The sequence below is a fragment of the Rattus norvegicus genome, chromosome 12, assembly GCF_021556685.1.
Source record: "Rattus norvegicus strain SHRSP/BbbUtx chromosome 12, alternate assembly SHRSP_T2T, whole genome shotgun sequence".
NCBI lineage: Eukaryota > Metazoa > Chordata > Mammalia > Rodentia > Muridae > Rattus > Rattus norvegicus.
Window position 1 is genome coordinate 9,166,854 of NC_141545.1, and position 25,093 is coordinate 9,191,946.

Consider the following 25,093-nt stretch of genomic DNA (forward strand, 5'->3'; position numbering starts at 1 on the left):
TTATACACTCCAGGCTCACATCAAAGTGAAGAGCTGCCAGTAACTGCACTAGCCTGTTCTCATCCTCTCCACACACTAATAAAAATCAGAGCAGTCCTGAGGCTGTAGAGGTCAGGCCTCGTCTGCTCTCAAGACCTTCCCTCTGACCTTTCCTACCAGCTCCCGAGTTAAGAACCATTGATCCATAGCTGTGTTTCTATACCATAGCTCCAGAAATGCTTTTTAAACTTGAGGCAAGTGTTTAAGGTCTGACAGACTCCTCCCTGGATGCTGGGCTGTCTGTGTCCTTCCCTAGCCAAAAAAGAAAGAAAAGGTAAAACAAAAAACAAAACAAAACTCGAGCAAAACAAAATCAAATTTAATGGTCTTAAATGCAAAAGTAAAAACAAACAAAAAACACAAAAAAGCAAAAGAAAATTAACAGAACAGAACCCCAAACGTCAAGGCAGTTATGAAGAGAACTTTGAGGGTTAATCCTTAAAACTACAAATCAAAGGTTTGTGTTAATAGATAACTGGCAAGAAGTACTTTTCTGCTGAGTGTCCATACAAAAGCAAAATTTCAAAGCAAAAATCTAAGATTGGAAAAAGCCTAGTGCTCACAAGAAGGGATGCGAGAAATACAATGCTCAAATGTTCTGTGTCATTAAAAACAGAGCAGTCATTGTGCATTCAAGCTAGGTTAAATGGTCTCAGAAACTCGGGAAGTTGCATGAACAATAGTATCTGATGTGTGGGCACCATGCATGCAATGTGTGGACAGACACTCAGGATGTCAGAGGAGGGGGCATCTTCAGGCATGCCTGGAGCTCAGGCTTGACTCTGGAATATACTGGAGCTGCCCTGAAACTCTTTGGTCCGTTCTCACTGGTGCCTGGGCTTACAAAACACCTTTGTGTCTCTGGAGGGCCTGGCTCAGCCCAACACGTGGAACCTCTTCCCACCTCCCTTTGTGAGGCCCCAGAGTATGGGCCCTGCTGCTGCTCCCAACACCATAGGGCTGGGACTGAGTGGGCAGGAGGCAGCAGTGGGACTGCTGGGGAGGGCAAATCTGTCAACTAAAGCAGAAATCGTTTAAAATGGTGAAGCAGTTGAGAAAAAACACAGTCCCCATCTGTCTAACATCTTTAGGTTAAAAACTGAAACTAAAGAAATTAAAAAAAAAAAAAAAAAAAGAAAGAAAAAGGAAAAAAAAAAAGAAAAGTTTTTTTTTTTGTTGTTGTTGTTGCTTTGTTTTAAATCCAGTCTGTGGAGACATCCAATGAAACAGGTGTTAGACAGTCTTAGAAGTAAAAGCATGCTTCAGTTCCACCACCATCCAGAGTGACTGGTTAGTCAATGCAGTCTACTTAGGTTTCAGTTTAATATATACTTTAAAGGAAATAACTTAAGAAACTTAAAATTGGTCTAACATTTGTGGGATTTCAAGCATTTGAACATGTCGGTTGCATCCCAGAGTATAAAAACCTTTGCACTTCTCATTTAGACTAAGACAAACACTTGTGAAAATTGGCGCAAAATGAGTTGTACACTAACAAAAAAGTTTCAACTTCTTCACTCTTAATTATCTATTCCGTACAAAAAAGAAAAAAGAAAAGGAAAAAAAAAAAAAAAGAAAGAAAGAAAGAAAAAAGCGTGAGCGAGTTATTTGTGGGACTTGTTGGTTTTGAAGGAAACCTGTAAAATTTTGTCCCCCAGGCGGTAGCCGTTCAGACTTGCTATGGCCATTGCAGCTTCTTCATAGTTTGTCATGGTCACAAAACCAAACCCTTTGCACTTGTTGGTGTTGAAATCACGAATCACTTTCACATTGGTAACTGCACCAAAGGGGCCAAACATCTGCCAGAGGATCCCCTCATCGGCGTCTTGCCCAAGGTTGTAGATGAAGATGCACCAGCCCGAGGAAGCATTGCCGGGGACATTGACACCAGAAATCCCACTCATGTGATCTACACCCATAGGGGAGAACCTAGCAAACAGAGAGCACATGTTCAGGTCAAGGTTAAGGCCAGCAGTGTACCTGCACAACAGGGGTAAGAAGTAGGATGGACAGTGACGTAAGGACACCTGGGCTCTGATGCAGCCAGCTAGCACCTCTGAGATAGAGATGCTCAAGGCCGGAGTACCATGTGGGTCAAATAACTTAAAACCGCATGTATTAGCTGCATAAGAAAATGATGTTTATTGTGACATCTCATAACACATATAATGAACTTTGGTAATTTTCACCTTTATTATCCTCTTGTCCCACCTTCCCTCAACCCTGTCTATTTCCCCAAATTGTGAGGGTAGGGAAGAAACTGAGGCTTGGTACTGAGCCACAAGCTCACTCCAAGAGCCCACATTTTAAATCCTGGGAGTTTCTCCATATGCTCCAGTATAGGTGAAAGTACTGAGGGAGTCTCTCACTGTCAATGTCCTTGAGGGAAACTCATCATAGTTTTCTGTGTGTGAGCATGTGTCTACATGAATCCAGGGAGGGGAAGAGGGAGCTTTCCCCCAAATTTAGTCCCTCCTCTTCATAATTTCTTCTTCTTCTTTGGAGATAGGGTTTCTTTGTTTAGCTCTAGCTGTGATATAACTCACTCTGCAGACTGAACTGGCCTTGAACTCAGAGATCTGCCTGCCTCTGCCTCCTGAGTGCTGGAGTTAAAGCTTGCAACTCGTCCTACTGCTTTAGCTTTTCATTGACATTTCTCCCTGAGGGGTCAGGGCCCTGTAGTAACTGACCATACAATGCTGCACACAGTACTACAGAGCACAACAATCCCTTCCCCTGGCCCTGGGGTGGCTAAAACCATCTCACAAGGGCCAGGTCAAGCTACTGAAGCCTATAAACTCAGGAGACAGGAACAAGGCTAGAGGGCTATTAGCAACTTAACCAACACAAGAATTTTCCCCACAGTGCTCCTCCACCCCCGCCCTTCCTCCCTGCCTCTCCCCCATACTCTATTTTTCTTTCTTTTGGACCACAGGTACCTCAGTGTACAGCTCACGCTGGCTTAAGACTCATGATCCTCCTGCCTCAGCCTGCAGAGTGCTAAGGCACCAGGTGTGTACACCATGCCTGGCCATAGTGAACTGTTAATTACATTAAACAAAATGTGGTTGAAAACGTGGTGTAGTAGAACTAAGGAGAACAGTAAAAGTGTTAGTGAAGCTCTGCTGGTGTTTATGAGGGAAAACAGTGGCCAGAAGGCCATATTTAAGGATGTCTGAGTATATGGCATCTGTGGAGCTGCACAGTATAACCAGAGTCGTTACTTGCTCCAAAATGATAGCAGGCTCTGGGCTGTGGGACCTCATGGTACTTCACTTTCAGTATGATAAGAAGGCTTCAAGGCTAGTTTCAGTGTGGTAAAAAAGAACCAAGATATGGTATTGGCCTTGGTTTAAAAAAACTGTCACAGTATGTGACAGTGGTCAAGCTGAGGCAGTCTGGGGCAGAAAGACTACAGTATTGTTGATGTGGGTGGCAGGTTAGCACCCGGCTGTCTGAGACACGAAGCTGCACTGGCTGTCAATGAGAACTAGAAGAAGTGCTTGCTGACTGCAGTTCCAAATCACTTACATTCTTACACAGCAACTACAGTTGGCCTGGATACAGCTAGATCTCTATGTAGGCTCTCCCTTTGCATTTCATTTTGTTGCTCATTTTTTCTTTCTTTGTTTGTAAAGATTTATTTATATATGTAATATATATATATATATATATTATATATATATATATATGAGTTTGTTGTCTGCATACACACCTGCACATCATAATCCAGCATCAGACAGTTGTGAGCTGCCATGTAGGTGCTGGGAATTGAACTCAGGACCTTTGGAAGAGTGGTGAGTCTTCTTAACCATGGAACCATCTCTCCAGCCCCCACACTGTTGATTATGAGACAGGGTCTCACTATCTGTAGCTTTAGCTGGCCTGGAACCTGATATTCAAACTCGAAGATTCACTTGCCTTTGTATTGGCCCTGAGTATTGGGATTAAGTGCATGTATGATAGCACACACAGTTCTTTTTTGCCTTTTAAAGGTAAGGTCTAACTGGACTCCGACTTCATATGTAACTGAGAATAACCTTCAGCTTCTGGTCCTCTTGCCTCTATCTTCCAAATACTAGGATGACAAGTGTTTACCAACACACCTAGTTTCTGTGGTGCTAGGAATGGAACCCAGAGCTTCATATATGCTGGCTAAGCACTCTTTCAACCAAAGATGTCTTCAGCAACCACATCTGCAATTTACACAACTTTGTATCAAGTAAGATATTTAGAACAAAATAAATAAATCTTTCCTTGCCTCCCCCCCCAAAAAAAATCCCACAATTTTCTACCTGTATTAATCATATACAGACTTTTGGGGGTTACTATTCCTTGAGCAGTACAGTATATTATGTTTCCATGGTAATCACAGCATATCAGGTATAAACCATGTGGTGATCTGGAAATGAGCTGAAGAGAAGATGTGTATGAGATCAATGCAAACATTTTATAATTTGGACTTGGGCACTGGATGATTCTGGAATGTGAGACAGGGGTGTGAGGGGTGTCTGAATCCCCTAATGAACAGTATAGATTACATTAAAAACATCTAGGATATGATTTTACTATCTTAAAGGTTCTCCTGCTTCAGTCTTTTCAGTGCTGCAGTTACAGACACACATCTGTAGCCCAGCAAGGGACTCTTCATCCATAGGAACTGTTCTTGTTGGGAGAGCTCGAAGCTGAGAGCTGAATGCTCTGACTCAGATGACCACAAATATTCACCTTCCCATTCTCATGTGTTAAGATCCTCTTTATCATCTCTGGTAGAGAAAGGTACTTGTCCTGACTTAGGAGTCTTTCTGGGGGCGGGGGGGAACCACACTACTGCTCTCTGCTCATCTGAGCCTGTCTTCTTTTCCTATCTCTGCTCCCTTCCTCTTAACACCTACCTAACCTTCCTTCCCTCCCTCACTGCTATTTCCCTCTGGTCTCTGTCATTCTTCTCCTGGTTCCTTTCTTCCTGCTCCTCACCACTGTGACACAAACCCTGTTCTTCCCTTCTAGCATCCCCTGATCTGGTCCTGAGCAGCTCCCTCACACAACTGTCTACCCACTTAGTTGGCTACATTGTGAAAATAATCTTCTCCAAGACAGCTTATGTAGAAAGGGCAGGATCTGCTGCTTAAAACAAAGATGGGAAATCTGAAGAAATCTTTATCCACTGAAGGCAAGCTCTTACCATCCTGACCAAAAAAAAAAGGGCACCTAAATTTGAATTTCCACTGCCCAAGGCAGGAACACCCTGACCCTAGCTGAGTCTGGCAACTGACCTCATTTTCAGTATAGACACAAGGCAATTGAGGAAAGCAGTTCTTCTTTAGGTCAGGGCCTTTAAGCAGCAGACATCTAACACTCAGCTATAAATATGATCAAGTAAGCAGCTTGTGATATAGTCTGGCAGAGTGTGTACCTAGGAGTTATGAAGCCCCAAGCTCCACCCCAGCATATCATTAACTGGGTACAGCAGTGGCAGACCTGCTTGCATTTGGAAGGCGGAGGCAGAACGGTCAGAAATTGAAGGGCATTCATTCTTTCTGTATTTTTTTCCTTCAGCTTTCTTGATGAATCCCTAGCAGTCCTGGACCTCTGAAGAACAAGCTGGCCTTGAACTCAGAGATTTGACTGGCTGGTATTAAAGGTGTGCAGCACCAGACTCAGCTCTAGCCATTCTTATCCATTAGCTACACAGTGAGCTCTAGACCATTTTGGGGGTGTATTAGATACTGTGTAAAAGGGAAAAAAAAAAAAACAAGGAAGTTTTATGAGAAAAGCTTGCTTTAGAGTCACTGATCAAATATATGAGACTTATTTACAAACAGTACTTAAGCACATGTTGTCTGCCATCTTTTCTCAGATACAAAGATTTTAACATAATCTAAAAAAATACGTCATTTATTTATTTTTATGTGAATGGGTATTTTCTCTGCAAGTATGTCTCCACACCATGTGTGTCTGGTGCCCTCACGGACCAAAAGAGAGCATTGCGTTTCCTGGCATTGAAGTTACAGATAGTTGTTATGTCACATGTGGGTGCTGGGAATTAAACCCACATCCTCTAAGAAGAGTAACTGTGCTCTTATCTGCTGAGCTGTCTGTACAGGGCCAAGACTTTCTTTTTTTTTTTTTTTTGTTTGTTCTTTTTTTCAGAGCTGGGGACCGAACCCAGGGCCTTGCGCTTCCTAGGCAAGCGCTCTACCATTGAGTTAAATCCCCAACCCCAAGACTTTCTTTTAAAAAGACAGTACTCTACGGATTGAAGGATTACAATCCTTCAATCCTGATGAACTCTCCATATTACTGGAACCACACACTGGAGCACTACTGGGAGCCAGTGAAGTTGGTGCCTCAGGATATGGGGCTGTTCCCCTCAGCCATGGGTTATCTGTGAATATGACCCATCACAGTCTGAATTTATCTGGGAAGAAAAAGAGCTCATAAGTCTGTGTACACACTTAACACACCACAGCACTTAGACTGCATTAGGTATTAGGGATCACCCAGTCTATAGGAGGATATCTGTAAGTGATGTGCAAAGATCTTATTGGGGAGCTGAGCTTGCATTTGGTGCCTGCAGAGGTCCGGGAACTCATTCCCCCAACCCCTGACACAATACATTTGCTTTCCCTTGAGAAAAGGTTTTGCTTGCTTTCTAGTCAAAGGCAATCTTCAATTCGTGATTCTCTTGCCTATTTCTCTTCAATGATGGAACTGCAGATGTGAATCACCATGCCTAGTGCACAGACAGATTGCTGATAGAGGTGATGACGAAATTAGAAAGATATGACTGCTTGAATCAGCCTAGTGTCCCCAGTATTTTCTCCTCTGAGCATACACCCTTCAAAATAAAAGGCTACATGTAGCTTGAAAGAGCGTGGCACACTAAAAAGAGCCCACCAGGACATCAACCTCTGGACCCACCTGAATCTCTGTGCCTGGTGATGCACAGGGCCTCCAAACCTCCTAGCAGGCGAGTGGTACAGCTGCGAGAGGAGAGCCATGTTTTTGTTCTGGTTGGGATTGGCTGCAAACTTCACTGTGATGGGCTCGGAGGAACCCGGGGGTTTATGACCATTGAAACTGGTAATTGCCTCTTCTGCTTCAGACCGTTTGTCAAACCGGATAAAGGCAACCCCTCTGGACAAACCTTTTTAACAAACCAACAAAAATGGAGTTAGGGGAAAAACAGTGAGGAAAGAAAAAACAAAACTGAAAAGCAGAACTCAAGTCTATAGGCTGGGTTTCAAAGTAGGTACCTAGGAAGTGAAATAAACCAAAATCAAACCCAAATATGCAAACCAACGAATAAAGAAAACTGACTACTGAAAGATTAAAATTTCTGACTATCTTTTGAGTTGAAACAATGATTCCATACCCAGAGATATTCCAAGTAGCGTTTTGCACATATTTTTTTCTTAAACTTTTATAGGTACTTTGCCTGCATACATGTCTGTACAATACTTGGCAACAGAGGCAATAGGGCACAGGATCCCTGGAACTTGAGTTAGAGATGTTGTAAGCTACCTTGTGGGCGTCGGAAACTGAACCTGAATCCTCTGAAAAGCAACCAGTGCTCTAAGGACTAAGCCACTCCTCCAGCCCCGAATCTCTTTTTAAAAAGAAACAGGCAGCAGGAACAATCTTGCTCTCCGTCACTACTTAGCTGTTAAATACCCTTCACCTCATGGATAATGGAATATACACTAAATCTTGGACCCCGAGCAGTGCTGTCACAAGTTCCCCTTGGGCTCTGGGAGGAACATTGGCCTGGCAGGGTGACTATAACGTAGGCCTTTCTTGCTTGCTTGCAGGGGACTTCTGCTTGCTTAGTGTCTTCGCTTATATGCCTTCTCCTTTGTTCCAGAACAGGGCAGTTGTATCCTAGAGCCAAGCCCTCATTCTCCTCTTCTGTCCAAGACTTCATTTCCCTTGGACAATTCCATCTGAGGCCCTGGACCTTTTGTGATTTATACCTGCGTTCAGAAACAAACGAGGCTACTTATTTCCACAGAAAACTGCTGAGGTATGGTAATGGAGAGGAGCTGCCAAGAACTTATTAGGAGTGTCATGAGCCCATGCTGGATTCCTCTGTACCTCCTCAGGTTCCTGCATAGAAGCCAGGACCCAACTGGTGTAGTCTACCACCTGAAGACAACTCTTGTTTTCCCATTGGAACCTTATCCCTAGACTGAGCTGCCTGAGACCAAAAGTCTGGGTAGTCCAGACCAAGAGTGGGACCTGTGAGAAGGGACAACCCACACTTTATGTCCTGTCTGTCATATTGCAAACCCTGGGAGGAGCAAAGTGGTAAACTCTCCCTTGCCAGACACTCAAGACACTGGCGAGGGCTGCAAACACTAAACACTTGGTTGGAAAGGAGCTAAGGGACCTGTCTAAGTGACATCTCTGAGCTGAGCTGGGGTTCTAGATGTAGTCTGGAAGAAAAGCTACCCCAACCTGACTAAACATTCTCATTAATAAGACCAGCAAAGACTAACTTGGATTTGCGTGGTCCTCTAGGTAAAAACATTTAAAAAACAAAAACCAAAAAACCAAAAACTCAAACTCACTGTGCAACCTCTGACCTTGAACTAATCTTGTTTCTACCACCCACGGCTTTGATTACAGGTGTGTGTTACTATACCTAGTTTACCTGTGCTAGGAACTTAAGGAAAGGCCTTCTGCAGGCCAGGGAAGGACTCTTCTAATGGTACTTACCAACGTGGTTTAGGCAAAGGCCTTTCAGCACAGTCAAGTAACAATGGTCTAGAACCTTGGATGAGCTGTTTAGTGGGCATGCTGTCAAGTCTTCTCGAATCTCCGCCTATCTCAGTCCTTTCCCTAATCACTTCTTAGACCTAGTGGGCTTCATGTGTGTCCATGGCAGCAGGGAAGACCCAGCATAGACAGAGGTGCTGTCTGTGGGTATTCACCCTCAAAGAGCCAGGGTGACGGCAGCTCACTGGTCCTGGAAAGCTGAGCATGACCTAACTTCAGGCTGACACGGTTCCAAACTGTGCTTGGTTAGTGCTTACACAAGGCTACTTTAGAGGGACTGTGCTTCGTTAGTGCTTACACAAGGCTACTTTAGAGGGACTGTGCTTGGTTAGTGCTTACACAAGGCTACTTTAGAGGGACTGTATACTTCTTAGACCTGTGACCAAGCTCAAGACCAAACATGTTTTGGTTTCATGCAACTGCTTTCAAATAAAAATTACCTGAAACAAAAGGGGGTGGTATCCAATGTAGGAGGTAAAAAAATCCATGTAAATGTCTGACAAATTCGTCAAGATTTCGGAAGATTGCCCTGTGATCTGGACTTTAATTTTTAACTGAAAACAGACTTCCTCCCACACAATATATTTTGATATGGTTTCCTCTCTCTATTCTCCTCCCAGTCCATAACTCCATGCCTTCTTTGTCTCTCATATGCTGGCCCTGTGCATGCTGCTCCTGCCTCTGTGAGCTCTTATGTGCCTAAGCCGTGCTGGATCCGGAACACTGCTTCCTTGCTGTCTTCCATCCTCAGGGGCCATCACTGTGACTCCACTTCCACAAAGTTCCTTGAATTGGGTTTTATTTTTGCTGGTGTTTTCAGGATTAACAACAGAGACCAAAAATTGGCACAAATTCCAGATATGTGAACTAACTGAATTCACAATTATGAACAAAGCCAAGAAACAAAAATAAAGAACATAAAAATTAAGTTCTACTGACTAGATGTAAAGATCATTAAAAAAAATTTAAAAAGATCTATTTATTTCTATTTTATATACATGGGTGCTTTTGTCTGTGTGTATGTATGTATACCAGGCTGTGTGTAAGTCACCTGATCAGAAGGTGGCATCTGATCCCTTGAACAGGAGCTGCAGACAGCTACGAGCTGTCATGTGGATGCTGGGAACTGAACTGGGTTCTGAGTGAGTAGTGAGCACACTTAACTGAGCTACCTCTCCAGCCCCACGTGTGAAGATTCTCAAGAACATCCTTTTCTTTTTTTTTTTTTTTCTTTTCAGAGCTGGGGACCGAACCCAGGGCCTTGTGCTTGCTAGGCAAGCGCTCTACCACTGAGATAAATCCCCAACCCCCATCCTTTTCTTTTTTAAAAGGCAGGGTTCTACCATGTAGCCCTCTACAGCTTCAAGCTCACTGAGGTCCACTTGCCTCTGCCTCTACTGTTGGGATTCAAAGCTTGTACTATCACATCTGTTTTTTTTTTTTTTTAATTTATTCAGGCAGTGTATGTACATGGTATGCATATCCATACAAGCAGGTATAACACTCATACATATAAAATAAAAATATATTTAAAAATAATTGTAGTTGTTTGAATAAGAATATCCTCCACAGGTATGTATCTTTAAACACTTAGTCCCCGGATGGTGGGACTATTTGGGATGGATTAGGAAGTGTGGCTTTATTAGGAAGAGTTATCTCAGCAGGGGCAGGGTCTCTCTCTGCCTAGTGCTTGTGGATCACAATGTGAGCTCCCAGACAGCCATTCCCTCTGCCATTACAAACTCTAATCCTTTGAAACCATAAGGCAAAGTTCTTTTACAGTGTGCCTTTCTCAATGTTTTTATCACAGCAATAGAAAAATAAGACAATGATGAACAAAAATAAATTTATTTATTTACCATGTGTTTTTGTGCATGTACCTGCCACAGTGAAGGTATAGAGGTCAGAAGGTAATGTAAGGGAGTAGGTTCTCCTATCATATGGTGCCCATGGAATTTGAATATGTTTATTAGACTTGGGGGCAAATACTTTTACCTACTGAGCTACCATACCATGCTGGCCCCAAACAGTACTGTTACTTTGTTTTTTCAGTGCTTCAGTTGGGAGCTGGGACCTTACTCATGGTATGATGCACTCTATCACAGTGCCATGGTCCTGCCCTCAGTTTTTTGAACATCAAGTCTCTTTAGATGACTTTATTGGTAAGGGAGCTAGGAAAGGGAGCCAGTCCTGCCATATCCTTCCTGCTTACACTGTGGTGTTATTTACTACAGTGGCTGAGAACAGCAGGGAAGATCAAGGGAAAAGAATGAAATCATCCTGCGTTCATGGCTAGGGGAAGGGGCTGATATTACAAAGTCCCTGGCTGCAAAGTGACACTTTCTGCATGGTCCACTTTGGCCCAACTATGCCAAAGAAGCAGAGGGAGACTCTAGGAAAACTGTTGTTGGAAATTCAACAAGCCCTTCAGGGACTACTGATAACTTGCAAATTGAGATTGGAGTTCCTGCTAAGTAAATACTATTTCTCAGCCTGCTGCCCATTCAAAGCAAAGAGCACAATGGTGTGAGGAAACCTAGTTGTTTTTGGCACAGGTTGCTGGAAGTAAGTGTTTACTTCAGGCTATAGGCCACACCCAGAGCCCCTGTGACATGCCAGGTGCAGGTACCTGGGAAACCTGCAGTGAGCCTGAACTTGAGAGTGTGTCAGCATCTTCAGGCTCCCAATGTGATCCTGAGCTACCTCAGCCAGGCAGGAAAGGTACAATAGCTGGCATGCATGCCTCCTCCAGAGCACATAGCTAAGGGGACAAGGGTCAATGCAGTACCATACCAGCCCTGCTTGTCACAAAGTGATGTGCAGCCATATAGCATTCCACAAGTTCCTCCAAAGTGAAGGTGTCCCACAGTGAGGTAATTCTATGGCTAAGCCACCCACAGCCAAAGGGTGGGACAAAAGGTCTATAGAGGAAAAAGTGAAGAGGGAGGAAAAAGAAAAACACCAACCCACCCGCCCACCCACCCACCCACCCACCCAGGCTTTGCTCAGTTTCTGAACATACTCTTCCTTTCTGGTGCCAACGATTTCCCATCCCTGCTGAGGAATAGTCATGTCCCCAAGAGGAGCTATACTTATCATTTGACTGGGAATGTTTTGGTTTCAAGTAGCAGATAGCTGTGTTGGGACATAGCTATGGGCATGTGTCCGTGTCCTCAGCATGAGTCCAGGAGTTCCACACACAACTTGCAGTTCAAGTCTATACTGAGATGTTCTGGGAGGCACCTGCCAAGTAGCCAGGATGTCAGAGACAGGAATTGACTGCTTTCTCTGGAGAGGAACATCCCAATCATGAAGACTAAAGAAGGCCCATCTAAATAGCCAATGGTGTTGCTTCAGAGTACCACAAGGTAAGTTCTTGGGACTCTTTAAGAGGAGATACACTGACACTTCATGTACTTATAGTAAGAACTTCACGGGACAAGTAAACAGAAACCTTTCCAACTATTCCCAAGCCAGCCAAAGTTACTGGGTGCCTAGAGAAAGTGCCAGAACATTGATGTCTTTCCTAGCCTAATCTTGGGTGGCCACTGCTTGTTTGTTTGTTTGAGAGACTATCTATGTCTGTCCTGGCACTTCATATACAAACCAGGCAGAACATGAATCAGACCCACCTGCTTTTACTTCAGGTGCTGGGAATAAAGGAATGCACCTGTCTGACTCTTTAATGACATTTTACTTTCCTAGCCCAATTAAATAAAAACCAAGGATTGTCATGTCCAACTTGTCCCCTTTTGGAGGCTAACTATTGATATCTCCCTATATTCCCTAGAACAGCAAGTCTTGGGCTCAGAGTATCCTGTGTGTACCTGTGGTCTGATCCACAAGGACCCTGGAGTTGATGATTCGCCCAAACCGAGAAAACATGTCTTCCACATCCTTCTGAGTCATGGTCCTTGGAAGCCCACTGATGTACAAGTTGGCATCTTTGATAACCTCTGAGCTTGGGCGAGCATATGATACCTTAAAAACAAACAAACAAACAAACAAACAAACACAACTCAGAATTAGAGGCTACATGTGGCCAAAGCACCATAGGAAGTGATCTGGTGTTAGGAAAAGCCAATGTGTGTGTGCGAGTAATTGCACACAGGACAATCTTTTGCAATGACATTTTCTGATAGCTCACTACAGGCCAGCAGAGAGCTCAGACATCTTGTAAGCGTTTTCTCAGTTCGTCTTTAGCATTTCTATTATAAGCAGGAAATTATTCCTATTACATAAAGATGAAGAAACTAAAAGCCCACAGTAGTTGGGATTCAAGCTGATGTTGCCTGATGAACATAAGACCTAGTATTGTCATCTGCAAGGAATTTGTGGTGTGGCATACAAGAGCTGAGCCCTCTTGGAAAGGCTGTAATAATCCTCCGCCAACAAGTAAGCACATCAAAAAATGGCTGCCGGGCTAGAGAGATGGCTCAGTGGTTAAGAGCATTGAGTGCTCTTCCAGAGGTCCTGAGTTCAAATCTCAGCAACCACATGGTGGCTCACAACCATCTGTAATGGGATCTGATGCTCTCTTCTGGTGTGTCTGAAGATGGTGACAGTGTATACATATAAATAAAATAAATAAATCTTTAAAAAAAATGGCTGCCTAAGATTGGGGGTGGGGGTCTGTAATCAGCATTCGAATCCTTACTGTTGATGTCTGTGCTAAAAGAAAGGAAGGGAGGGGGGTCCCAAACGCAAGAGCAAGGAAAGATCTTGGGTGCTTCCCTTGTAGAGGCAATGCAGGCAGCAGAGACCTCAAAGATCACAAAAGAAGAAGACAAGGCTGTCCCCTGGAGAAACAGGACAGTTAGCAGGAGAGAGGCCCCGTAGAGAGACGCCCTACTAAGATGGGACACAAAGCTGAGTCAGGATGCTGGGTACAGAGAGGTATGTGTGGGTGAACCAAGTACTGTAGAAATGGGGTGGCGGGGAGGGAAGAACACACAACTGCTTAAACATGTCAAGGAGCCAGCAACCTCTTGGGTGACACCAGATTGGAAGTATGGTAAGGCATACCACGACTACTGGGGAGCTGCAGGGTGGGATCTTTGAGGAAATGGAGCTGTGTACAGTGGATGATGCTTCCCTATTTGTTTTCAGGCCACTGGTACCAAGGTCCAGCCTGTAGAGCAAGAGCTCTGTGGATATGTGCACTCTATAATCGAATGTGACTGTTCTGCCTTGGTCCACCTTCCCTCTGCATAGATGCTTAGTGTCCATGTCCACCATCAACACCCCTCAGAATACCCATTCATTCCTGCAACTAAATGTTTTCGACTTTACCAAAACCTTTGGTGGGAAAATCAAATTTTGGGCAGGATAGCTCAAGGAAGAGGCGGCCTTCCCCACCACCAGGGCTGTCAGCTCTTTTTGGCTTTCTCAGGATAAGACTGGGTCAGCAGGGGACAAACTGTATTCATAAGGGGAGAGCTGAGGATCAGCACTAGCTGTACACTTCAGAGCCAAATGCTAAGGAAAACGTTAATGCTAATGTCCTGTAGGACCAGAACCCTGTTTGTCTTTTGTCTTTAGGCACTGCCAAATTCAAAATCAAACCTGAGAGCCATTCAGAGACATTTGGTACTGCTCTGTGTGTACAGACCCTTTGTGCTGTTCCATGGCACTTTAAGGACTGTCTATGCTCTCAGCAACTCTTTTTCTTTAGTGTCAATCCAGGGCTTTCCTGTCCTGATCTTGAGAAATCTGTGAGTGGCTGAACTATATATGTGTCCAATTCAGACTCATATGGTTAAGTTCTAACCTGCATGATCACAGAATGTGATCTGGTTTGCACAGAGATTTGGTTAAGACAAAGTCACACATGGAAAAGCTGGGCTCCTAGTCCCATATAATTGCACACTTATAAAAAGGGTAAATCTGGACCCAGGGAGATACACACAGGCAGAATGTCACATAGAAATGGAGGCAGTGAGCATGGGGATGCCTCTGTAACCCAAGGAATGCCATGGATTGCCAGAATTTAAGGGAGATGCTTTTTGGTGATCCTTTCCAGGTTCCTTGGAAGGAACCAACTCTGCTGACCCCTTGAATTAAGACTTCGGAGCAGTGACTAGTCTCTGCTATTTAGGACATCTGGACTGGGATACTTGTACCTTCCCTGAGGAAATGGTTGGCACAGACCTGTTACTTACTTGCTGCATAGCTCCCTCTGTCCCTGTACTATATAGACCACAGTCTCACACACTGTACTTTACTCATTAATTCCACGAGGGTGAAACTTTGATAATCACTGTTCCATTCAGCACCCAGAACAGAGTTGGGGGAATACTGGCATTGAGTTAAAAACACTCACTGAATGACTCAACCACAGTCCCTTGTGATATGAACACATATAAAGAATTCCAGTGCTCCAGCAATGGGGGCGGATGAAAATTCAAGGTCAGTATGGGCTGTATAGTGAAATCCTGTCTCAAAACAAAACAAACAAACAAACAAACAAAAAAAACAAACAACAAAAAAACCCCCCAAACCCCTCCATCCCCCCCAAATAAAAAAACCCAAAACAAAACACAACACAAGAATAAAAACAAACAAAAACCAAAATAGGTAACTCAAATAAGTGAACCATTTCCCTAGGGCTCTGTGCTGTGATGTAAGTTTTAGGCACTTATTTTGTGCTGAGAAACTGCTAAACTGGTGTTAAATGCCAGGTGCCAGAGTATTCACTCTCAAGCTCCAGCATTTGCCCCTCTTTCTGCCCCACCCTGGAAAAGCCATTTCACTTACTGGAGAGGAAAAAGTCAAGCCAGCTCCCCCCTAACCCGAGTCTCATGCTCTATGGAGCTGTGATAAGGAACCTGAGATGCTATGTGGGAGGATCTAACCTACGATTTCCTCTTTTAAGTATGAATTGTGTGAATTACGTGGCCTGTGGATCTGCACCTGAGCCTGATTAGTCCATCTCCTCACTGTAGTTGCCAGTGTGTCACAGAGAAAAAAAATAGATGGTTAGACACAGAAATGCAGAACCCTTCACACTGACCTCTGTAACCAGAGTACAACACCAGGACCAATGATAACACAGCAGATAAGTTAGCTACTAAGAGCTGTGATCTGAGGCCAGTTAGGATATACATACAAGTAAAGCCTTCAAATTACCACCGGAGTGCAGTGGCAACAGGTAGGGGCAAGTGAGGGACAGAATATGTCTGGTTTCTGGGTCTCTCAGTACAGCTGCTCTTGCTTGGTGCCCCGTTCATGACTAACACACCTAGCACCTGTAGGTACTGAGTCTACAATACTCTTTACACCTTTTTTTTTTTTTAAAGATTTCTTTTATTTATATGAGTCCACTGTAGCTGTCTTCAGACCCACCAGAAGAGGCATCTAATCCCTATTACAGATGGTTGTGAGCCACCATGTGGTTGCTGGGATTTGAACTCAGGACCTCAGGAAGAGCAGTCAGTGCTCTTAACCACAGAGCCATCTCTCCAGCCCCTACAATACTCTTATACCCATTCTGGTCTAGTTAAGACTTTTCCTCCACATCAACATCTCTTTACCTTAATGGTTTTGGACTGAAGCCTCAAGCCGTTCAGTGTGCTGATTGCTCTCTCTGCATCTTTTGCAGTAACATAGTTCACAAAGCCGTAGCCCAAGCTGTGTCCTATAAGAGAGAACATGACATTGTTAAACGGCTTCCAAAGAACAGATGTAAGGGAGGTACATGGGCAAGGTCAGAAAAAGAAAAGATAGGTTAACACAGCAAAATGCCAAGGGAGGTACACTGGGGAACCAGTCTTAAAATAGTGTTAAACATTTTCTGTGCAAACTTATACATCTTTGAAACTAACAAAGGTAATCTGTAATTAAACGTTTCTTAAAAACTGGACCAGTGAGAAGGCTCAGACAGTTAAGTGCTTGCTGCCAAGCCTGATGACCTTCTAGGTTCAATCCCTGGGCCACATGTTAGAAGAACTGAGTTAAGTTAGTTTCCGACATAGAAGCTATTGTGTATGTGCATACACACAAAACAGAGAGCTTGTTTCTCAAAGAGAAAGAAAAAGTAACGATATCTTTCTTACTGACTGCATCTTGTGAAATGTTGCCTAACAGTCCCAAAGCTGTTGGCTGTACTGTGCAGTCTGACAGAAGAGGAGGCAGTGGCCAGTGCCATAGTCTGTTAATTTCTGAAACCTGAATTCCCACAGAGGGAAGGCCTCCTGGGTTCTGGCACCATCAAGTACTGGTTCTCTTTCTTTCCTGAGTATAGAGAAACAGGACTCAGTGGATGGTGGGAAAAAGCTGAGCTAATAAGTGGCCTTGGCCACAGGTTCATAGCCTGGTCTAGCTCCTCCAGCTCTTCCTGGCAGCAGAGCCCACTATAATAACGTCACCAGCATACATCTGGATATGAGAGGTGAGAGGCATGAAAACTGAGGTAGCAACAAAAGATCCCAATGTCCTCTTTGTGAAATACTCAGGACAGGCAGGAACACGCATCCCTGGGTACCTGGGGAAGGGCATGGCATGTAGGGAAAGGCTCAGGAAGAGGAAGCTACTGGAGTGCTTGTCAGGAAGGAACCTTAGGATGTCTAGCCTTGACAAACTTGATTCACATCCTCCTAGTTCATGCAGATACTTCATTTTGTTCTGGGTACCTGAAAGAGCAGCTGTAGGACAAACCTATTAGAGGCAGACTTTTGTGCTGAGAACCCAGGAAGCCACCTCCTTTGCTGCTAACAAGACCTGAACAAACCAAAGAACCTATTTTCTTTTGAGTTGCATTAGCACTTTTCCAATACTTTATTTTAAAAATTATTTTTATATTTATTATTATATTTGTGTGTATGTGTGCACCCACACCACAGCAAGTATTTGGAAAACAGACACATCAGTTTTCTCCTTCCACTATGTTGGTCCCAGGCACAGAACTCAGGCTGTCATGCTTGGTGTAAGTGCTTATACCTGCAAGCCATCTTGTTAACTCACCCTCCTCAAATACTGCTTTTGTTTAAGATAGAGTGTCTCTGTGTAGCCTTGGCTATCCTGGAACTCAATGTGTAGACTAAGCTGGTTGAGTTCAGAGATCTACCTGTTTCTGCCTCTCAAACGCTGGGATTAAAGACACCGGCCACCATGCCCAGGAGATACTGCATTTTTTAATGCCACTTTTAGATTTATAAAAAGAAAAAAAAAGTTCCAGCTTGACCCTACTCCTCCTCTATTAGAAATATCTTCCATTACGATAACATATTTTAAACAGTAACCAGTACTTGTTCAATGTTAACTAAATATTCATACTTAATTCCTATGTCTTTGGGAATTAACTAGGATCCCAAACAACCTTTAGTGTCATTCCCCTCTAATCCCCAACCCCAAAACTCCCCTGGGTAGTGTCTCAGACCATCCTTGCTTTTTAACAAAAACAAAAGACACCCCCCGACCCCTATGTTTTTAGGTATTTAGCCTGTAGGTATATCTGTAAACTATGTATGTATAGCATCCAGGGAGGCCAGAAGACAGTGTCAAATTCACTGGAAGTAGAGTTATAAATGATTGTGAGCTGCCATTTGGGTTTTCTGGAAGAACAGCTAATATCCTTAACCATTGAGTCTTCTCTCTAGCCCTGTCCTTGCTTTTGCTAACTTTCAGTCTGGTGGTCTAGTCTATAGCTCACATACTGTTCCTTACCCTAGCTTGCTTTATTTTTCTTTTTTTTACTATGGTGATAAGTTTAGGGAAGAAAGGCCACAGAGTTAAAAAGCTCTCATCATATCCTTTCAAGGGCCAAGTGCATATGCTACCAACAGGGCTGTATTACTATGCACATTAGCTTAGATTACCTGGCTAGGACAGTCTGAGATGACCCACCTCCACTATCACATCGTTCCTTCCTTTTGTACATCATGCCAGATGATACTAGAAAACCAGTCTGATATTATGTTTTCTCTTTGGGGCACAGAAACTACAGGCATTATTTGCAATTTTTCACAACCATCCTCTGTCTCAAGAGACCCACATTTCTTTCAAAGAAATCTGTGTGTGTGGATATGGATATGTGTGTGGACATGGGCTGGATATGGTTAAGAGTACTGGCTATCGTTCTAGAGGACCTGGCTTCAATTCCCAGCATCTACATGGCAGCTTACAACTGAATGTAACTCCAGTTTCAGGGGATCCAACACCTTTACACAGACATACATGCAGATAAAAGACACCAATCACATGAAATAAAAATAAATTCTAAAATTCACATTTAAATATATGTTTTGATCAATGTCTTCTATCCCCATCTCTTCCCAGGTTGACCTATAGCTCCCAGTTCCTAGAAGCATAAAGAACAAGGCAAATCAGAAAGCTGAGACATCATGTTTTTGGCCATAACCATTGTGTAGACAGATAAACCTTAATTCCAGCACTTGGGAGGCAGAGGTTGGTGGATTGCTTGAGTTTGATGCCAGCCTGGTCTTCAGGAACTTCCAGGACAGCCAGGGCTACACAGAAAGACTCTGTCTCAAACTACCCGACTCTCAACCCCTGCCTCCCACAAAAAGAAGAAAAAGAAAGAAAAAGAGGGAACTTTTGCTGAGGGTAAAGAGACACACTCATCTATGGGTATTATAGGTATAGAAAACAAAGGTATATAGGGAACAAAGTTTGGGTTTTCTTTGTTTTGTTCTTTAAATTTTGTTCACACTTTCCCCCTCCTATCAGATTCTCCCCACCTGCTCAACTCCACTGTTTTTAAAAAATGTGCACAGGGGCTCCAAGAAGACTTTACTGGGAATCACAGGGTACAGGTGACAGAGGGACCACAGGAAAAGTAAAGAACAAGAAGGGTGTTTTAGAGAAAATAGAAAGGTGGGCAGCAAGCAGATGGAGATGATAGGCTTCCCTGGAAACGCAGGTCAGCACATGAGCTAACACAGCTTGCTGCATCAGCTGGCAGAGGAGGAACTCTGCAGGGCCCAGGGCATTGATGGTGGAAAGCAGGGCCAGTTTGCAACCGGAACCATGGGGTTCTCAGAAGGAACACACTTATTTGCTAGTTTACTACTTCCAGGAAGGCTCTATGGAAACAGCCAGTAAGCAGAATGGTGCAAGGTGAAAGTCTCTGTGGAGCTTATAACTTGGATTATAGAGAGAAATGATAGGGAGAAAACTCGTTCAGATAGGAAGGACAGATCGCTCTACAGCTCGCAGTAGCATTATTACTTACAGAGAATATGCAACAAATGAAGTGTGAAAGGAAGTGTATCCAGTGATAAATTATAGGCAACTAAGGCTTTACTTCCAGCTTGTAGGGTTTACTGTTTGCTCTGCTTTTTGTTGCTGCTGTTGTTTACTGTGTTTTGAGATGGGGTCTTACTATATAGCTTCTGGCTGGCCTCAAACTCAGATATGCCTGCTTCTGCCTCCAAAGTGCTGAAATCAAAGTTATTTGCCACTACACCTGGTCAGGGTTTTTTTTTTTTTTTGGGCGGGGGGTGCTTTTAAAATGAGGAGCAAAGATGAATCATGCTGAGGAAAAAGTAGTAAAGGCGGCAAAGTGTGAAAAGGCATTCTTGTAAAAGGAAAACTGTTCAGCAGTCCTGAGAGCCAGCCTAGGCATGTCTGGAAAATAAGCAACTCAGTTCAGGCTTAGGATGGGTGTGTCAGAGGTACATCCCTATGAGATGAGAAGGAAAATACATTAACCATTAGGGTTGAAGGCTGCCTCCAATTCCACAAGGGACATATAAGACAGTTACAGGTGGCACAGTAAGCTCTGCTGTTAGGCAGATGCTGCAATGACACCTTGTACCTTATGTTTGTAGATGGAAGTGCCAATAGCAAATATAGTGACTCCAACAAGGAGCTTAACCTGGGTGCCCAGAAGCACTGGAAGCTTCCCAACCAACATAATAAACATTCTCGTTACCCGAGTCAGCCTGTCCCCTTCCTGCTGCCCAGCTGACCCAATATGTCAATTTGCAAAATGAGTATTTGGATTTGATACTGGCAACTTCAGTGCAGTATGACTTGTTATGAAAACCCACAAGCCAACATCTTATAGATAGAGCCACAGAAGGCATCCTCAAGTCAACAGAGCCCAGAACCTGAAGGGTTTTAGAGGAAGGGAATGAATGGGTCACATGGAAACTGATGAAGTCCCTTTGCTGCCCTGAGGAAGTCAGGAAGAAGGAAAAGGTAGCCAGTTAAGAGGCCACAGCAATAGAGTAGGTAAAGGTAATGATGTCTTCAGCTAGGATGACTCTTGTGGGAGAGGTAGGACAGGGTAATCTACAGAAGCACTAAAGGGAATGAATTCTGAGACTTGGTACTTCTGAGTATAGCTACTGGACAGACAGTGGTTATCCGCTAGGACAAAGACACAGAGTAAGTTCAATATGGTGCCGATCTCAGGAGAGCTATTTCATCAGGAGAGTGAGTGAACTAAACTCAGCCTGATTAACAGCTCTGGAAAAGGGCAATAAAATAGTCTGAAGCTCAAAACTGGGGAAAGGAGCAGCTGAGACAGAGAGAGTATAGCCCTGAGGGAGGACAAACATAGGAAGAGAATGTTTCTAGGAGCAAGTACAGAGAGGGAATTTGACACTGATATCCTGTAAATGTAAATGGAAGGACAACATACAGTGGTGGTTCTCATGGCTTCCTACTTCCTACAAGAATCAAGATAGTGTCTGGAGACCTACGCTAATAATGCTCACAACTCAGAAGGTGCTCTCAGTTTCAAGTGAGTGGGCAGAGACTAGAAATGCTGCCCGGCAACCCCAGTGCACTGCCACATTCCAGACAGCAATACCCAGCTCCAAATTCCAAAGTGCTAGAGGACACCAGGAACCTTAAGAGTATTTGAAGCCCTGGCTCGATGATTCTCAAGAGACCCAAAGGAAAGTGTCTACTTGGATAGTTCATAGGTCATGAGTAGCCAGGGAGGAAAGGGATCAGGGGAGAGAGGAGACAGCTGGTAGTTCTACTGTGAGATACAAGGTGGTCATCAGATCTGAGTGAAAACTAGCTGAAGGCCAAAGGAAAGAAAACACAGAAAGGTTATGAAGGACGGGCTACCCACTGTGCCAATGAGCAGGCTCGGGACTACAGCACACCTAGCTGGCTAGATATAAACACTCTCTTGCTAGGGTAGGCAGGCTGAGATCCAGCTAGAGAAAAAAAGACAGTTAGGCAGAGTGGTGCCACTGAATGACAGACGAACAGTGAAATGTGACAGCAGAAGTAAAGTAAGGGTAGCTGAGTGTCTCAGACTGCCACTCACTGCACTGGAAAGAAAGGCTACTAAGAAGACATTATTGAGCTTAGCAGGTACCTTCTCCACAACTCCCAACACTGCCTGCAGATCAGAGAAGCCCTGTATCTGGAAATTCAAATCACTTTCTAATCCCACTTCTGCTTCTGTGGTAGTCTGAATGAAACTGGCCCCCATAGTTCCTTAGCGAGTGGCACTATTAGGAGGTGTGGTCTTTTAGGTTCTATAAGCTCAGGCTATGGCCAGTAACTCAGTCCTTTTCTGCTGCCTTTAGATAAAAATGCAACTCTTGCTTCTCCAGCACTGTGTCTGCCTGCACACTGCTATGCTTCTTCCGACCCTGATGATAACGGACTAAACCTCTGAAACTGTAAGCAACCCCAATTAATGTTTTCCTTTATAAGAGTTGTCATGGTCATGGTGTCTCTTCATAGCAATGAAACCCTAACTAAGACAGCTTTCTACAATGTCTCCACTTCTCCAAAACTAGTTCTTTCAGGACTAACTTTGTCTAATCAAGGAGTTCCTACTAACAATAACTTATATTCCTCTAAAACCCACAGAAAGAAATCAGGGCATGAGAACCAGGAGCTAGACTCCCGAGGACTGCCAAAGATGCTGCTGAGAACCCCTTCCACCAAAACACTGGTAGAGAAAAGCATCCAAAAGCCATTTGGGCAGGATTCCTATGCAGGACTACAGCCAAATAATTTAATATTGTTCAATTAATCAATCTGCGTATTATCTAAAGTTCCCTTGTAGAAGGCATTAACCTACAGACCTAGGAATAAAAGGGGAAAGGCGTTTTAGTTTAAAGGTGTCATCTGAAATAGATGGGAGCCTAGCAGCCTAAGAGTCATACCAGAAGAGCTGAAGCACAAGGCTTTCAGGCATTTTGCATATGATTCCAGAGATCCAGCTGGTGAAGGGTTCAATTGTACATGAAAGTCTGCATCCGCAGGGGCAGATTTGTCAGTGCTTGGCCTAGCAGGGTCCCTTCCACATGTGGGAACTTGATCAATTTGTACAACTATTTGGCTCCATACACTTTTCAGAGCACTCCATTTCTGCTATCCTCTCATTTGTCTCCTCTCACCTCCATTCTGTACATGTGCTTTCTGTTGTTGATGTTGAGAGAGGGTCTGACTATCTAGCCCTGGTTGTCCTGGAACTCACAGAGATCCATCTGCCTATTTCTCTGGAGTGCTGGGATTAAACACCTGGTATATGTTTTAAGTTACAAAAACTTACAAGAGCTTGGAGCTCTTTTGGTAGGAACATTACCATCAAATTTTCTCAAGATGTATTTTTTTTAAATTATGGATTTGTGTGTGTGTGTGGGAGGTGGTGTTGTGTGCACATGTGTATGTGTGCCTATGAAGTCAACAGAGAGTATCAGCTGGAGTTACATATGTGGTAAGCTGTCTGATGAGGGTGTGAGGACCAAACTCTGTTCCTCTGCAAGAGTAACAAGTGTCCTTAACTGCTGAAACATCTCTCTAGGATAGGCCCACCCCTGTCTCTGTCCAATCTTATACTGGGGCTGTGGAAAAGAGATCTGAGGTTAAAGAACAAACCTTCATTCATAACTATGGTTTCTAGCCTGCAGCTATTGTGTACTAAGGAGCTACCAGCAGAGAAGCCAGTGATTAATAGTACAGTCAACTTTCCAGAAACCTCTCAGGCTCTTTACCTGCAACTTTATCCCGAATAAGTTTTGCAGATTCAACCTCGCCAATGCTGCTGAACAGACTCCGTAGTTCCTCCTGGGTCATGTTCTGAGGGAGGTAGTTGACAATTAAATTCGTTCTCCCAATGTCATCCCTGCAGTCTTCCGCCATGTGGTCTTCATAACCATTAGACATCGTATTTTTTAAAAATCTGCAAAGAAAAGTAAGTTTAGATAAATTTTAGATGTTCATCTGGGTATGCAAAGTCAAAGATAAATGACTATATTTAAGGGATTTTCTTTTCTGCACTAAAAGATCAACTACCGGGGAGATGATTCAGTTCATAAAGAGCTTGCTGGAGATTTGAGTTCATATCCACAGCACCTATATAAAAGTTGGATGAGTTGGCATAGACCTCTAATCCTAGCACAGGGACTTGGGTACACGGTAGGGGACCCATGGAACTATTTGGCCACCAGCCTAGCTGAAATCAATAAGCTTCAGGTTCAGAGACCCTGTCTCAAAAAATAAGGTGGAGTATTTTGGTAGACACCACCACACACCTTGCCACAGTCAGTGTATTCCACACTGATCCTGCCCTGTGTCTTACTGATAAGCACTGCTCTCTACAGAGTAGCTTTTCTCAGTAGCACTCAGGTGTCAGAGAATGAGGACGAGCAATATTTTTCAATATTCAAAGGCTCAAGCATTTGAATACTTGGCTCCTAGATGATGGCACTCTTTAGGTAGATTGTGAAACCTTTAATTAGTAAAGCCACTGGGTGTGGGCTTTGAGAATTTATAGTCTTGCACTATATCCAGTTTGTTCTCTGAGGTTCCTGAATGTGGATAGAGATAGGATTTCACACTTTCCGACCCTAGCTGCCTGCTGCTACATATTCTTCATCATTATAGACTTTAAGCTCAAGTACATTTTCTTCTGTAAGTTGTTTCTGGTCATGGTGATTTAATATAATGTGACGGAAGAAGTCACTCAATAATGATCTCTGGCTTCCACATAAACTTGTACCCCCACACACATATGCTCACACCCACATGAACATACACACACCATATCCACCTACCTTCATCATACAAAGAGATCAACTATGCTTACAAACAGCTGCTTTATCAATAATAAGCAAAAACAGAAATGAGTTATTAAGCCACAAAAAGGCAAGGAGAAACTGGCTAGGTAACTGTTCTAATACTGAGCCATGTCCCCAGCCTTAATTTTCCTTGTACCTGATTGGTGTTGCTCTATCCCTGAGGTAAATCCTCAGAGTTCCCAGTCCATCCATCCGTCCGTCTGTCAGTCCATCAGAGTGTGTGTGTGTGTGTGTGTGTGTGTGTGTGTGTGTGT

At 43.7% G+C, this 25,093-nt stretch overlaps 1 protein-coding gene and 1 long non-coding RNA gene across 3 annotated transcripts in view; one reads left to right on the forward strand and one right to left on the reverse strand.

Annotated features, from left to right (window-relative positions):
• Positions 1 to 338: 338 nt before the first annotated feature.
• The window catches only part of Elavl1 (ELAV like RNA binding protein 1), a 40,943-nt gene continuing 16,188 nt past the window's right edge, over positions 339 to 25,093 (reverse strand). The window contains 5 exon segments of one of the 2 annotated variants that reach the window (NM_001108848.1): positions 339 to 1,968; positions 6,964 to 7,189; positions 12,648 to 12,801; positions 16,353 to 16,456; positions 23,754 to 23,941. In NM_001108848.1, the coding sequence (NP_001102318.1) occupies positions 1,644 to 1,968; positions 6,964 to 7,189; positions 12,648 to 12,801; positions 16,353 to 16,456; positions 23,754 to 23,925 (981 nt within the window). In that variant the 5' untranslated portion in view covers positions 23,926 to 23,941 and the 3' untranslated portion in view covers positions 339 to 1,643. 2 annotated transcript variants of the gene reach the window in all.
• On the forward strand, positions 21,624 to 23,925 carry LOC148002109 (uncharacterized). The gene is made up of 3 exons (XR_015634540.1): positions 21,624 to 21,690; positions 22,335 to 22,430; positions 23,663 to 23,925. It is a non-coding gene; the product is annotated as an uncharacterized LOC148002109 (long non-coding RNA).